Source organism: Rhagoletis zephyria, unplaced genomic scaffold, assembly GCF_001687245.7.
Source record: "Rhagoletis zephyria isolate East Lansing unplaced genomic scaffold, Rhagoletis_zephyria_1.1 Rzeph_scaffold_01705, whole genome shotgun sequence".
NCBI classification, from domain to species: domain Eukaryota; kingdom Metazoa; phylum Arthropoda; class Insecta; order Diptera; family Tephritidae; genus Rhagoletis; species Rhagoletis zephyria.
Window position 1 is genome coordinate 71916 of NW_016158789.1, and position 17486 is coordinate 89401.

Sequence of the window (17486 nt, forward strand, 5' to 3'; positions counted from 1 at the left end):
AAGTTTCTTCAAATTTATTTCATGGCCAACAGTGATAAACAAATTGAACAACGATGCCATTACAATGAGGGCACTAGACGAGAAATCGTGGCTGCGTTACAAGCCTTTTTCGATCAACACAATGAATTAGTTGAGTTGTTTAAAACCTCCATTCAATTAATGCCAGCCGATGACTACGCAGTTGTAATTCGAGCAGAAAAAAGACCCGTTGCCCAACACGAAAGACAGTTCAATGCACCAACAATCAATGAAGTGGCGATCGTGATAGTTAGCGAAGAATTCAAATCGTGCGACATAATTCTTCATTGTAGAAATGGCGACGTTCAGCGAGTATCCGAAACTCATCGCTCATACGACGGATGGCAGTATCCGATTCTGTTTTGGCGAGGAGAAGATGGATATCATTTCAACATCAAAATGAAAAATACACAAACAGACGAGGAAACGAATAAGAAAGTCAGTGACATGAATTATTATTCGTATCGATTGATGATTCGTCAAGACACTGAGAATCACATTCTGAAATGTCGACAATTGTTCCATCAATACATCGTCGACATGTACGCGAAGATTGAAACCGAACGACTCCTATATATTCGATTGAATCAAACCGAGTTGCGTTCTGAAGAGTACATCCATTTACGAGACGCAATCGTTAATGATGGTAACGTGAATCCAAACGAATTGGGAAGAATGGTCATATTACCGTCTACATTCACGGGGAGTCCACGGCACATGCATGAATACGCACAAGATGCGATGACATACGTTCGCGCATATGGCCGTCCAGATTTGTTCATCACATTCACATGCAATCCAACATGGGATGAAATTAAAGAACTTCAGTTAGCTGGACAATCATCTTCGGACCGCCATGATATTACCGCACGCGTATTTAAACAAAAATTGAAAGCTTTGATGGATTTTATTAAAACGCATCACGTTTTTGGAGAGACATGAAGCTGGATGTATTCCATTTAATGGCAGAAAAGTGGATTGCCACATGCACATATTTTGGTTTGGTTAATCAACAAAATTACGCAAGATCAAATTGACCAAATCATCTCAGCAGAAATACCAGATAAGGACATTGATCTAGACTTATTCGACGTCGTTACCAAAAATATGATCCATGGTCCATGTGGCGCATTCAATAAAAATTCTCCATGCATGTCTGATGGGACATGCACGAAACGATACCCAAGAAACTTGGTTTCTGATACCATCACTGGCAATGACGGACACCCACTGTATCGTCGACGATCAGTTGAGGATGGCGGCAAATCCATCGTTCTGAAAGTACGAAACGTTGATGTTGAAGTCGATAATCGTTGAGTTGTGCCATATTCACCGTTGCTCTCAAAGATCTTCAAAGCACACACTAATGTTGAGTATTGCAATTCAGTGAAGTCGATCAAATACATTTGCAAATATGTCAACAAAGGATGCGACATGGCAGTCTTCGGAGTAGGGAATGTGGCCGCACAGCTCGATGAAATCAACCAATACCAACTTGGATGCTACATTAGCAGCAATGAAGCAGTATGGCGCATCTTATCATTTGCAATCCATGAACGACATCCAACTGTAGTACACTTGGCGGTGCATCTCGAGAATGGACAGCGCGTGTACTTCACAGCAGGTAATGTACGTACAAGAGCATTGGTTTCACCGGCAACAACTTTACTGCATTTTACTCACTGTGCCAGGATGATATTTTTGTAAAGACTCTACTTTATTCTGAGGTACCGAAATTCTACACATGGAATGCATGGGCTAAAAAGTTTCAACGTCGCAAGCAAGGTAAAGCAGTTGAAGGACATCCCAATCTGTATTCCTCTGACGCATTTGGTCGTCTGTACACTGTTCACCCGAACAATACAGAGTGCTTCAATCTGCGATTGCTGTTAATCAATGTACCTGGACCGACATTCTTCCAAGATTTAAGAGCAGTCAACGGTCAGCTGTGCGCCACTTATCGCCAAGCTTGCCGGGAGCTAAATCTTCTTGAGAATGATGCACATTGGGACACTGCGCTCGCAGATGCATCGAATACTGCGCGACCACAGCAAATGCGCACGTTATTTGCCGTAATATTGACAACCTGCTTCACATCTAATCCAAAAGAACTTTGGGAAAAATACAAGGCCTACATGAGTGAAGATATTCTACATCGTTTGCACGCTGCGAATCAAAATCTGGACATTCAATTCATACCAAACGTGTATAATGAGGCATTGATTTTGATTGAAGACATATGTTTGGCAATCGCTAACAAAGCACTGATGCTACTGGGAATGCCTGCTCCGAACCGACCAGCGAACGACATTTTCGATCGTGATTTGGAACGAGAAACACACTTTGATTCTGACGAACTGGAAACATTTGTTCAGACAAATCTTCCGCAGTTGGTTCCAGAACAACGCATTGCGTATGACAGAATTATGCGTGCTATCACAGAACAAAGTGCTGGACTGTTTTTCATAGATGCGCCTGGTGGTACAGGCAAGACTTTTCTTTTTCACTCATTTTGGCAGCCATACGATCTCAAAATAATATTGCACTGGCCATTGCATCATCTGGAATTGCGGCAACTCTTTTGGATGGTGGTCGAACAGCGCATTCAGCATTGAAACTTCCGTTAAATTTGCAAAACACTGAGGCACCAACATGCAACATCAGTAAAAACTATGGAATGGGCAAAGTACTCCAAGCGTGTCAAATTATCATATGGGACGAATGTACAATGTCTCACAAGAAAGCATTGGAAGCGATTGATCGTACACTGCGAGATTTGAGGGGAAACACCCGGATCTTCGGTGGTGCACTCATTTTAATGTCTGGTGATTTTCGACAAACACTGCCGGCTTTACCACGTTCAACACTCGCTGATGAACTTAATGCATGTCTCAAATCATCAGTTTTATGGCGTCTTATACAGAAATTGACTCTGAAAACCACCTTGCGTGTACAACTACAACGGGATACATCGGCTAGTAATTTTGCAAAAGAATTAATGGATATTGGAAATGGGCGAATGCAAATTGATGATTCTACACAATGTATCACCTTGCCAGCAAACTTCTGTAGGATCACAGAAAGCATAGCCGAATTGGTGCAAAAGGGTATTCCCAAAGATTGCACAGAACTACAAAAATCATCATTGGCTCAGTACGCGTGCTATATTAGCGGCCAAAAACATCGATGTCAATACCATCAACTTCACTGTTCAGAATGGAATACCCGGCGAAACGACAACATATAAGTCCATCGATACTTTGTTGAATCAAGACGAAGTTGTCAACTATCCAACTGAATTCTTGAATTCGCTTGATTTGCCAGGCATGCCACCGCACGTTCTAACATTGAAAATTGGCGTGCCCATCATTCTTTTTCGAAACATAAGTCCACCACGACTTTGCAACGGAACCAGACTCTCAGTCAAGAAAATGATGAACAATGTTATCGAAGCAACAATTTTGACTGGAAAATTCAAAGGTGAAGACGTACTGTTGCCACGCATCCCAATGACCCCGACAGATATGCTATTCGAATTCAAACAAACAAAAAGCAGAAGGACAATCGTTGCAAGTGTGTGGGTTAAATTTGGAGAATCCATGCTGCTCACATGGGCAGCACTATGTGGCCTGCTCACGCGTCGTAAAACCCTCCGATTTATTCCTTTACGCACCAGATGGAAAAACCAGAAATATTGTGTATCCCACAGCACTTCAATAAATATCGAATTGAAACGAAACGCTGCAACAAAATCAATAAAAGGACTCAAAATGAATTGAATATTTGTGTAATGTCTTTCCTTCATATTTATTTTAGTTGGTGGCGTAGCAACGCGCGCAGGGTACAGCTAGTTTAAAATAAAATACGTATGTACATACATATATGTAAATAATATTATCAATAAAATGTAAACTAAAGTACATAAGCAACAAAATGTTCGTTTGTTTATTTTGATTTATATGCACATATGTAAACAAGCTAAAATTGAATAGAGTTTCTAAATATGTATGCCGAACCTGGACTAGTCTCGGACTAGTTCGAAATAATCCACGCCACGAACTGATCCGGAACTAGGCTAAAGTAGTTCTGAACTGCTTTCTAAATCCGCCCGAACTAGTTCGGATCCCGAACTGGCATTGTCTGTACCAAAGCATTCTCAAATACCTTTCGTTTAAAACCCATGTTGTAATATTTGAGTTAACTTGCATATGTATTTAAATAACTATAATTTGAAGAAAGTTGGCAACCCTGTTGATAAATTTGACTGGGTCAAAGCTTACACTGAAATTATATGTATATTTAAATTTACTTTTTTTATAGGAAGCAAGCCTATTCAAAAATTTTATTGGAGTAAAATATGATACCCATGTTGGATTTTACTGAAGTTCCTTATATACCATGATGCAATAATACAAGGTGTTATCGGTTGGCAGCTTCTCGCTCTAATTCCGCCGTATTTACTGTCTTAGCTGAAAGAGTGTTACTTCCTTAACAATTCTTTGCCCAATAATATAATTGAACTAGTGAACCCGCATGGCGTTAAGACGCCAAAATTGAATTTAACTTTTTAAACAGATGGAAACACTATTCAAAAACCTTAATAAGTATTGCAAATGTTTCAAATTTAAAATTTTCAACAGATGGCAACTCTCTTCAGACCATCAAACAAAATTTTAATGTTTAAACTGAAGATTTCTTAGCACTCTTTCGTTTAACACCCATATTTTAATACTATANTTGAAACAAAATTTTAATGTTTAAACGGAAGATTTCTTAGCACTCTTTCGTTTAACACCCATATTTTAATACTACATATAACATATTTTTAACTAAATTCGGCTTTTAAAGCAGGTGGCAACCCTTTTCAAAACATTTTCAAATTACTACCTTTTTAAACCCCTTTCGTCTGGACCCCTGTGGGGGACATTTTTAAATTAACTATGTAATTTCCCTGTTTAAAATTTAATTTGGTTTTCAAACAGAGGGCAACACTCTCACAGTTAAGTTAAGAAACATATCTTTTATGATTTAGTTTTTGAAATAATTTGAATTTAATTTTTTAAAGGTGGCAACTTCTTTCAAAAAGTAAACCCTCATTTCTCATCTGCGACCAAGCCTTTTAATTTCACGCCCCATTTTTAAAAATCGAGCTAAGGATGGGGATATGATGGTTAGAGTGGTCCAAAATAATAAAGTCGGAATTTTAATGCCGCCACCCCCTAGGATTGTTCTGAACCGAAAATAAATATGCCCCTATTTTTTATTTTGAAATCAAAAAATATTTAGGGAGTGCTCACAGCGCTCAAAGTTTTCCATGTATTTTATATAGGAAAAAAACAAATTTTCGTAAAAATGGTATAAAACCCTTGAAATTCAATATTTTTCAATCGTAAAACTGTGGTTCTCTTCAGGAGACTTCAGACATTAATATCCAATTGTTTATTTAACCATTTTTTTATGATTAAAGATTTTTTATTGGTCCCCCCATTGCATTTTCTAGGACCTGTAAAATATAGTTACCATGAAAAAATGGTTAAAGGAACAATTGGGTATTATTACTGGGAATCTCCTGAAGATAAGCAAAGTTTCCCGATCGAAAAATATTGATTTGCAAGAATTCTACACTATTTCTACGAAAAGTTGTTTTTTCCCCATATAAAATACATTGAAAACTTTGAGCGCTTTGAGCACTCCCTAATTTTTTTTTATTTCAAAATAAAAAATAGGGGTATATTTTCTGTCGGTATAGAACAATCCTAGGGGGTGGCGGCATGAAAAATGCGACCTTATTTTTTTACAAAGGAATAAAATGAAGTAGTGTAACAAAAGACAAAAGTAGTGTAACAAAACAAAAGCTTTAGCAAGAAAATTTTGTCAAAACTGCACTAAAATGAATAAAATAAAATAAGTTAAGGTCTCGTTAAAGTTACTAAAAGCCATTTAGTGAAAGGAGTTATTCAAACTCTAATGAAAATTACTAACAATTTGTACTAATTTACTTCGTTTTTAAAAAAGCTTGTCGGCGAATTCAGCGTACATGCATAGTTGGTTAGGTATGTATGTATACATATTTAAATGCCGGTTAGCTATTCGCGCGACAAGGTTTTTTAAAAACGAAGTAAATTAGTACAAATTGTTAGTAATTTTCATTAGAGTTTGAATAACTCCTTTCACTAAATGGCTTTTAGTAACTTTAACGAGACCTTAACTTATTTTATTTTATTCATTTTAGTGCAGTTTTGACAAAATTTTCTTGCTAAAAAATATTTTGTTGCACTACTTCATTTTATTCCTTTGATTGTACAGGTTAAATAAAAGCTTGTTTTTAAAAAATATTTTGTTTACATTATTTTTTTATTTTTACGCTGTGCTAGCTGAGTATAAAAGGATAAGTGAATAGAGAGAAATATGTATGTGGTTTGTTGATGCTCTCTAAACACAAACGCGTGAAAGACAAGCGGTCTAGCAGTGCGTGGTATTGTTGATCAATTTAATAATTTAATTAAACATACTTATTATTAAAATTTCCTTTTACAAATACCACTGTGTTCTACTGTGGTAGAAATGTCATTTTAAAAGCGCAGTTAGTCAACGACGTAGCGTAAACGTAGGTTGACGTACGTAGCAGCATATCAAATTTACTGTTGATAGAGAGAGAGAAGCAATGGCAACGTCACGCCATGCGGTGGTGAACTTTCGTTAACACGCGAATCCCATAAGGTAGATCGTGTCTGCGTCAACCTACGTCTACGTAACGTCGTTGACTGTTTGAGCTTTAAAACTTGAATCATAGAAATCGACCCAGCACATCGGCTGTTTTGCTCTCACTTTTTTTTGGCTTTTAATTTTATATACACCTAGTTACGGTGACCATCCGTCCTTTATTTTAAAGGACAATCCTTTATTTTAACTCCCTGTCCTTTATAATTTTTTTGAAAATAAAGGACGCCTTTTGTCCTTTATTTCTTAAGTCTGCATTTTTCAGAGGTAAATTTTTAAACGCAGAATATGAAAAATAAAAATATCCCTTATAAAATGTAATGAAAACCTTCGCCAGTTTGTTTCGCACCCCACTTAAGGGTTTCTACTTAATCGGTAATCTTTGTACAATCTATAAAGCACAGGGAAAGTTGTGCCCAGGATCGTGTTGCACGCTGAGTTTCCAGTTCCACTGAAAGAGAACANCTGAAGGGTTTCTATTTAATCGGTAATCTTTGTACAATCTATAAAGCACAGGGAAAGTTGTGCCCAGGATCGTGTTGCACGCTGAGTTTCCAGTTCCACTGAAAGAGAACAATAAACCCCCTGCTGCACAGTGGTTCAAAACTGGCATTTAGTGTTCATAATTCACTGAAGCCTTAATTTTTCACTTAACTTGATTAATTTTTTTTTATGAAAGCTAACAATATTTACAAGAAACCAGTTGAGCCTGATTTCTGAACTTTTATTTGATTATATTAAATTGTTTAGTGCGAAATGCAGAAGTAGCAATTTTGAAGAAAATGTTCCAGTTAATAAATGTTACATAACAAAAGGTAGTTGAAAACAATTGTGTGGTTCTCCCAAAACAAAACAAAAAAATACACAAAAAAAAATTGTAAATGTTATAAAAAAAATTTCATCAAAATAAATATATTTTTTTTGGTGTTTAGTAAAAATTGGTTGAAAAATGAAGGCGTTGGTGCATTATGAACATTAAATTCCAATTTTGAACCACAGTGTGTTGGCTTCGTTGTGCAGTATGAATTATGGTAAACGGATTTTGGCAGCAAAGGATGGCGAAGTCCTTGAAAAGGATTTGGCTTAATTTTTGGCTACAGCAGGGGAACTTGTACAATTAAATAACATAATAAATTGGTAAATATTTGATTTAAATTACGATATGGGTAAGGTACTTTTATCATACAAGTTGTATGTACGTATTCCCAAATCATTTTGAAAAAAAATGTCCTTTATTTTACGTTGGTTAATATGGTGACCGTTTACATAGTATAGATTAAAGATAATTTTCTGTTTTATTTAAATAAAGTATTCAATTGCATTACTAATTAGTAAATGTTTTGTTTAAAATATTTTTTATAAGAAAAAATTTAATAATTTAATATTGAGCTATAGGCCGTATGTTAAATAAAACATGAAATGTTTTTCTGTTTTATTCACTTTTTATTTTTATATTGGTCGATGTTTCGCCTTCAGTCTGAAGCAGGGACGTGAACCGGTTTTGAACCGAACCGGTTTTAAACCGGAAAACCGCTTTTTTCTATTAATTAACTAAACCATTAACCGAACCGAAATTTTCCACAAATGTTTGATCCGAACCGAAAACCGAACCAGTTTCTACAAAGGTTTAAAGGTTCGTTTCAACCAATTTTCAATAGATCAATATACCTACTTTTTTCTTTTTGATAAACATGGTAGTACGTACCGTGGCAACGTAAAGGCAACCCATCTCATTTGACAGACACTTGGCCCTTAACCTTGCGCGTTGTTGCACTTGACACTTAAACTTGCGCGTTATTTTTTTGTTTTTCGAACCGTTGAACCGAACCGAAACCCCGGTTCAAAGATAAAAAAAAACCGCTTCGACGAACCAATCCAAAAGTGCAAAAACGGTTCGAACCGCTGAACCGAACCGACCAATTTTTTCATCCGGTTCACGTCCCTGGTCTGAAGGCATCTTCATCGACTAAAATAAAACTAATAAATAAAATAAAAAAAAAACTTTTTAATATACAACGCTTTTATAAATGGACAAAAAAGTAGAAAATAATATTTCTCAGTCCCACAGAATTTGTTTTGATAACTTTTGATTTTGAAATTTTAGCAAAAGTTATTATAAACAATTAATGACATTGAAATCGAAAAACGTGGAGCGCATGCAGTACAAAGCATTCGATTTCATTGACAATAGTCAAACTACATAACATTCTACAGCGAAAGTACAAATTTGAGATCGATTTTAAACGGTCGTTATTCATATGCCCACATACATACATATGTTACTTTCCATATCAATTCAAGTGTATTACATGCGCCCCACATTTTTTTTTGTGTATTTGTATATTAAAAAGTTTTTTTTTTTAATTTTATTTATTTTCTACTTTTTAGTCTTGTCTGTACAAAATTTTGCAATAGATATTAAAATAATTCAACTTGCACTGAAAAAGAACAGAAGACTATGTAAGCACAATATTGTTTGCTCACATTTAGTATAAACATACGTATGTACATACATACATATAGCAGCAGTTTATTTCATTTAAAGAAATGGCGTGTCGTCCATTTCCGCTGTGACGTATATAAATAGTGCATATATTTAGGCGCAATATTCAACTTCTTCTGGCGGGGCGACATCTAGTCTTCTAATTGTATCTCCTTGATATGATGCCTACGACGAGGTTGATATCTGGACTAGGTCTGCCATAAATACCTTTGCTATATATATAGTATGGTGGTCTGGACATACAACATTGCAAGTTGATAAAAGCGTTGTAAAAAAAGTAAATAAAACAGAAAAACATTTAATGTTTTATTTAAGATACGGCCTATAGCTCAAAAATAAATTATTGAATTATACTAAACTAAATAAGAAAAAAGGTATTTTTCCCTTTAAAGCGTTTTTCTCAAATATATCAGAAGAAAGGGGCTTAATCGCCTTTACAACGGTACCAATTGTTTAAAATTCGGTTGTTAATTTTTATGTTTAAAATATTTTTTTTTATAAAAAAAAGTTTTTTTTCCTTTAAATGTGGATTTTCTCAAATTTTTATATACGAAGTATACAAATATGCATTTCAGAAGAAATTAGTTTAATCGCCTTTACAACGATAACAATGTTTTAAAAATCGGTTAGTATTTTTTTGTTTAAAATATTTTTTTTTTATAAAAAAGGTATTTTTTCTCTTAAATGTGTTCTTTCCCAGATTTTTATATACGAAGTATACAAATATGCATATCAGAAGAAAAGGGATTTAATCGTCTTTACAACGATCGCAACTTTTTAATAATCCGTGTTGAGGAATGATATAAAAATAACATATCTGGTTTTGCCCTGCTTGAATAGACAAAGCTGAAAATAATTATCACTAATATCAGCAGTTTTTGCATATTTTCTTATTTTTTTCATTCTTACATATGTATATATATAAGGCGCAAATATGTATATACTCTGTCACTTGAACCGTTTCTTTTCGATCGAGCGCAATAAAGAATTCAACCAAACACATTAAGCTTTTTTCTCGATCTGGCGATACATTTAAGACTTCAATTCATCGCCAGAAGCTGGTTCTTCGAGCTGGATAGCGCTCACGGAAATACAGATTAAGATGCAGAGAGATTGGGCAGAATTAGTACAGCTGCGAGGACGAATAAAAGGTTCCATCTCGCGGTTAAGTGAATATGCTGATAAGCCACCTGTAGATTGTCAGCCTGAAGATGTAGGAGCACGGTTAGATCGAGTTTTCAATCGTCACCACAGCAATGTACAAGTTTAGCGATGATCCGGACTATGCAGACCCGGATGTAGACTTTGCCATTTACGAAGAGAAGGTTATGTTTGCACGTGGTCGACTTCGCGCATTATACTCTTCGCTAATGCCAGCGATCCCCAAGGAAGTCTGTGATACCCTGACCAGACTCACGGAGCAACAAACCAAGATTTTACAACAAGTTTCGGCGGCATCAACATCAAAAAATGGTTTTAAGTAAAATAACCTACCCAAAATCGTCATCCCTCCCTTCAGCGGACAATACAAGGCTTGGCCATCATTTAAAGATTTGTTTATTAGCGCAATTCATGAGCAACCTAATCTGACTAACACTCAAAAATTTCATTAATTAAAATCACTCCTCAAAGAAGACGCTGCTCAAATTCTAACACATATTCCTGTTACAGAGAGTTCCTATGACACCGCGTGGAATCGGTTAAATGAGCGTTATGATCGACCTCGCCACATTGTCGCTTCGTTCATCGAATTATTTATGTCGTTAACTGCTGTTACTGAAGAGAATGCATCAGGTCTTCGAAAGATTTCTGATGGAGCAAACGAAGTAATCCGTGGGTTTGATGCCATCTCCCGGAGTGACAGGGACTGCTGGTTAATTCGTCTGTTCGAAACTAAATGTGGATCAAACAACCATACATTAGCAACATGTTCATCCTATTTAAATATTGCTATCAGTGACCGACGCTCACTTATAAAGGATTAAATCGCTATGCTTTAATTGTCTTAGCTTAGGGCATACATCATCCATATGCAAATCCAAGTTTATCTGCAAGCAATGCAATCGGCGCCACCATACTTCCCTACACGTAAGCTCGTCAGATACAACCCAATAGTCGCCGCCCCAGGCCAACGCTTCCGCAGATCGTGATACATCTGCTGTCGGATCAGTAGCTAAGGGACCCTGGTCGACCGTAGCCCACGTATCACACCCAACATCGTCGTTTGTTGATGCTATGCGGGATATGGATACTCCTGAACCCGCATCACAAATCCCACTAAAAAATTTTTTGCCTACAGCAATTGTCGATGTTCAGAATAACCGTGGAAATCTTATTCCGTGCCATTTATTGCTAGACTCTGGTTCGGAACTGTCCTATATCTCAGAAAATTGTGCCCAAAGGCTATGCTTACACGAGGATGCATTTCATTATTTCTTAAATCTCGAATCTCAAATAATAACTTATTAGCACAGTGCATGTACTAAGCAACATAACTACACCTCTACCAGCAACAACTATCAAGAGAAGTTCAGAAAGCGGGTTAGAAGATATTCAACTTGCTGATCCGTCTTTCAATGTATCGTTGCCCATTGATATCCTCCTAGGAGCCCAATACGTTTGGAATATTTTCGATTGTAAGAAAAAATTTGACGCCTTTGGCAACCCTATAGCTATTTCCACAATTTTCGGATGGGTCGTTACATCAATCGCTGTCAAGAAAGAAAGTTCTTCAACCACATCATTTGTAACGACAATAAACATTGACAAATCACTTCAAAGGTTTTGGGAGCTTGAAGAGGTTTATCTTCCCAAATGTGTCGATCCAGACGGCGCGTTGGTTGAAGAACACTTTTTAAATACAATGAGACGCGGACCCGGTGATAAATATACAGTGAACCTCCCATTTAAAGAAAATATGCCAACCTTTTCGGATACCCTACAGGGGGCACTTTCTCGATTCTATTCAATGGAGAAACGTTTACTTGGAAACCCCACATTGAGACTTCAGTATATTGATTTTATGCGACAGTACGAAGCGCTGGGTTATATGTGTGAACTGCAACCATTCCAAGGTACCCTAGAAGAGGCTTCGATATTTTATATTTCACACCATCCCGTGCTCGGGAAAAAACTGAGGATAGTTTTTGATGGATCCTTTGCTGACTCCAAGGACGTTTCATTGAATAGCGTATTACAGGTTGGGCCTAACATTTATCGAAACTTGTTCGCTGTTTGTTTAAAATTCCGTCTTCATTGATTTGTTTTTACGGCGGACATTGTAAAAATGTTTCGCCAAATTTGGGTTGCTAAACATCATCGGGACTTCCAAAGAATCCTTTGGAGAGAAGATCCCAGCCATCCATTGAAGCGCTATCAGTTATGTACGGTCACTTATGGGACAGCGTGTGCTCCCTTTTTATCGGTTAGAGTTCTGCAACAGATAGCTCATGACTATCATACAACATTTCCTCGTGGAAGCCGCATATTGTTAGAAGACTTCTACGTTGACGACGTTTTGACAGGTGCCGATTCAGAGTCAGAGCTGATAGAACTGCGTGATGAGCTGGTGAAATTATTGAAAATGGCGGGTATGGAGCTCAGCAAATGGGTATCCAATTCCACACAATTGGAGGAGGAATGGCCTGCGCAGCATGAGATGTTTCCGGAAGAAGTTACGAAACTTCTTGGGCTTTATTGGAACCCTACAGAAGACATATTAACTTATAGTGTTCGAACACAAGCTCAGCGGGCCATTAACAAAACCCAAATCCTATCGGATGTTTCTAGACTATTTGACCTGTTGGGTCTTTTGGCTCCTATCGTTGTGCGATTCAAAATTATGTTTCAATTGCTTTGGTTGCAAAATTTGTCATGGGACGAAACCTTGTCTCCCAACTTGGCAGAAACATGGGCCCAATACCAGCAGGATCTCAGTCAAGTAAATGCAATAAAACTTCATAGGTTTGTGTCGAATCATGTCGACAAATTCGAAATTCATGGGTTCTCAGATGCTTTTAGCAAAGCGTATGCAGCAGCAGTTTATGAGGTGGGTTTTGTTGAAGGCTGAGGTATGCTCAGCCGCTCCAGAGTCCAGCGAAGGTCCCACTAACCCCCACCAAATAAAACACAATGATTTGTGTATTAAGTCGAACACACCCACACACACACGCGGCTATCTAGAAGGCCGGCAACTTGTCGTGCAGGGGAGAGCGGAAGGTAAAGAGCGAGAGTCGGCAGTCGGTATCGGAGATTATCCGGCGGGTAATTGTACGGTGACGGGAGTGTTACTAGTGACAGCGATATTAGCAGTGGTACGTGTCAGTCGTAGCGAAGAGCGTGGCAATGAGAGCAGTCGCGGTGGTTGTGACGGCGGCAGTAATTTTAGCGGCCCCCGGTGATTAGCGCAGCGGTACGGGCCCTAATGGTGGCAACGGTTATTGCGGCGGCCCTGGGTGACGGTGAATAGCGGGCGGTCCTCGGTAGAAATGTCGGCCTTAGGGCGGTAGCGGTGCTGGCGGTCCAGATTGGTGATACCTACGGACAACTGATGATTGTTGAGTTCATGCTGGCAGCTTTAGCTCTGGTTTTGTATGAACCGTTTGAGAAGTGAATAGGCTTATTCCGTGTTATGGCTTTTGCGCAGTGAACTTCTTCCATCTGTTGGTGTGCATGAGTATCCAAGTTGCTGTTTGTGAAATCTGCATGTGCTTACCATGCCAGCTTCGCGTATTCGTATGTACGCCTGTATGTATGTACATAGGGGTGCTTTTAGTCTTGTTGGTATGTTAGTTTGTGTGCACGCCTACCAGTATGTATGTATGTATGTTCATATATTGGTACCTATGTGCAGTTGTAAAACGTATGCTAGGGTGATGTTGAATATGTTATTGTGGCGTAGGCAAAGCTACGTTACAAGTTTATTTGCGATTTGAAGGTGATGGTGGTCAGAGCAGTGTTTCACTACTCGCCGCGAAAACGCGAGTGGCACCTTTAAAGATGATCTCTCTACCCAGACTTGAGTTGTGTGGTGCTCTCTTACTGGCTCGCCTAGTTAAAGTAATTATCGAAACTATTCCGCATCGGGATCCTAAGGTGTATGCTTGGAGCGATTCCACAATCGTCATGTCATGGCTTTCGGTACCGCCTGTTAAACTAAAGAGTTTTGTAGGCAATAGAACAAGTCAAATATTAACCGTTCTTCCGCGAAGCATTTGGCATCATATAGCTTCAAAAGAAAATCCTGCGGATTGCGCATCCCGTGGAATGTCTGCAGCCGCGCTTCGAGATTTCGACTTATGGTGGAAAGGTCCGTCATGGCTTAGAAGCGATACCGAATTCAATGAAGCGTTAAAGAAAGGTAGCCGTTTCACTTTTCAAACAAATGACGAAGTTTCAGGTGAGATGAAAAATAACACCATCACTATGCTAACCACAGAGAAGGCAGAACGCAACGTAATTGATTTGTTGATAGACCGCATATCCTCATGGCAACGATTACTTCGGACAACAGCATACGTTCTACGCTTCACTAATAATGCTCGCAAACGTGCTGTCAAAACAACGTCGCTTAATTTAGTCTTTGACGAAATATGCAAAGCTCGCAGTATTCTTTTGCGACACACTCAAGGATGCTTCAGAGAGGAGGTGCAAGCACTGAAGCTAAAAAAAGAAATAAGTCGTCATTCAAAAATTCATAAGTTAGCACCGTTTCTGGACAACAATGATCTTCTTCGCGTTGGAGGAAGAATTTCTCAATCAGAATTATGTATGGACAAAAAGTTTGTTTACGTATTGCCATAAACGTCCAAGGCGGCAAAACCAAAGTAGCGGTTTCGGGAATGCGCCACCTTCAGTTCATTACACCATGCTACGTTTATACGCATGCATAAGTCGCTTTAATTCATTTCGCCGCGATTCAAAACATATGTATAAACTGAATTTCAATTCGCTTTGAAAGAGCGAAGTGTTTTGGCTCACACTCCATTTCAAATCGGTAGTTTATTTCTCCAGACAGTTAGAAAGAGTGTATAAACACCGCTCTCACTCAAAGCGAATTGGAGATCAGCTGTTCCGCTCAAATTCCAAATAATCGCATCAGTATTTAAAAGCTGATTAATAATAATCGTTCTTTTTCTTTGCCACGATTTTATAATGCCGAATAAAACTAGATTTTTATCACTTTCCATTATGTTAACTTATAAAATGTCAAATGAAAACAGCTGATTTTGTTTGCTTTTGAAGACGGTTACTTTGATGCCGATATAATGCCATGTTCTGACCGACATCGAAAACATGTTTTCGTTGCTGAAACTGGTTTTCGACCTAAAACTTGTGTTTTCGTCCATTTAAAATCTGTCAAACGAAAACCAGTTTTCGCTGAAAACTACTTCAAAACTCACGTTCCACTCATTCCAATCGGTGTCTTCACTAGTTTTTTTCGATTATTTATCGAAGTGGAAGTCATATTTTATCATCTTTAATACACCATTTCGGATTTATTGTTAATTGGCTGGCCAAAGTACAATAAGAATGAAAGTAAGAGGTTGCTAATGAAAAAACAATGAGGGAAAACCATTTTGGTTTGGTTTTTGCGTAACGAAACTGTAATCAGAGGATGTAAGTAATGTCAGCGAAAACACTAACAGCCGGTGTGAACAGTCTTCAGCCCACAATCCCAAAACTCGTTTTCAAAGTGTTTTCGTTGTCGGCCAGAACATGGTATAAAGCCGTAAGTATAAACACTAGAGCGAAATGTGTACGGTGTCAATGCGCAATTAAGTCGATTATTCTGTGCGTATAAACGTAGTAAGAAATATACAGTAAACTCATCCCTCTTTGCAGCCACAGATAGAAGTAGACTGTTCTAATAGTTCGCGGAAATAATTATTCTTATAAACCCCTTATTTTTATTATACATATATTATAAAGCATTAATGGGATTTATAGTACATCAGAACTTATACTTATTAGGTACATACATAAAAACATATTACAAACTGACTGATATATGAGTGTCATGAGTTGAGGGAAACATGTCGTCACTTACTTTGTATACAATATTGGAGGAGAAAATATATTCAGAATTAACTTTTTGATTAAATGTTTCTTTAACAGAAACAATAATATCTGAGAATCGTCTTACTCTAGTTTAAAACAAAATGGTCCTCTACCCGGAATATCGACAAAGTTCACCTGCACTGAAGCAAACGCAAGACCGTTGTTAAATTTACGGAAATTCTCCAAATAGTTTTTTGAGATGTCATCATTGCGCTCAATAAGTTCTTTCCGCTCATCGCGGACAGAAATTGGTTTTAAACTCACTTTGCTCTTGTGGAAACAGATGGATGCAGTATTATCAGCTGCCTCGCCTGGATAAAGTTTAGCTGAGTAAAACTCACATATCTTCTCCATGCGTTCAGCACAATTTGATTCTATCTCATCGTCTTTAAGGAAGAGACGTGCACCGCAATACGTCTTTGGTAGCTTTTCTTGCCGCCTCCTTGCACTGACATCTTCACTTAATCGCTGAAAATGTGAGGCCCCAAAACACTACTAAATTGGGGAGTGAATTGTTGCCTTTGTTCGGCCCGTTGTTTCTGCCTTTGGTTCCGCATACATTCCCTAGCTCGTTGCAAATAGATCTGCCGTTGTTGCATATCTTGGTTTATTGGAAGGCGTTTTTTGCGATCAGCTGACACTCCCATACACTTTTTTCGAGGCATTGTTATGCGTAATTATATTAAATTGAATCCTATAGTAGTAAAAATGGTCATTACGATCAACAAAATAACTTTTTGAAATTATAAGGCTACCGATTTTATGTAGACCTTATGAGATAAACGCAATATGTCAGTATATCTAATGCAAAAATTTTTCTGTAAATGAAATGTTGGATTGAAAATCACCAAAAATACCATAATACCAAACACCAATATGCTTACCATACCAATAATACTCGTAATAAATGTATTGCTTAGCAAGTCTCATAAAAGGAATATCCGAATATTTTTCCGACAGGGTAGCCAGAAACAATATGGGCTGCAAATAAGATTGTGATGCGAAATTTACAAAAAATACCATAATACCAATATACATATGAATATACTTACCGTATCTACAATTTACGCGATAAATATATTTCCCAGCTTTTATCATAAGAGGAAAAAGTCAATATTTTTAACTAACAGCGCAGCCTGCTGCAATTCTTATTATTGAAATTCCTATTATTTGGATTACAGTTATG

General features: G+C 37.6%; 2 protein-coding genes across 2 annotated transcripts; both read left to right on the forward strand.

The window, feature by feature from the left end:
- The first annotated feature begins 417 nt into the window (after positions 1–417).
- On the forward strand, positions 418–960 carry LOC108364908 (uncharacterized). The gene has a single exon (XM_017618791.1). It carries the CDS (start codon positions 418–420, stop codon positions 958–960), a length of 543 nt encoding a protein of 180 aa, XP_017474280.1.
- Positions 961–1452: 492 nt separating this feature from the next.
- Positions 1453–13181, forward strand: LOC108364909 (uncharacterized; the record flags this gene model as incomplete). Its single annotated transcript, XM_017618792.1, has 6 exons — positions 1453–1647; positions 1710–2466; positions 2538–3125; positions 3190–3498; positions 10279–10465; positions 12722–13181. Coding segments are annotated over exons 1-6 (2496 nt in total), but the record flags the coding sequence as incomplete, so codon positions are not given.
- Positions 13182–17486: the final 4305 nt, after the last annotated feature.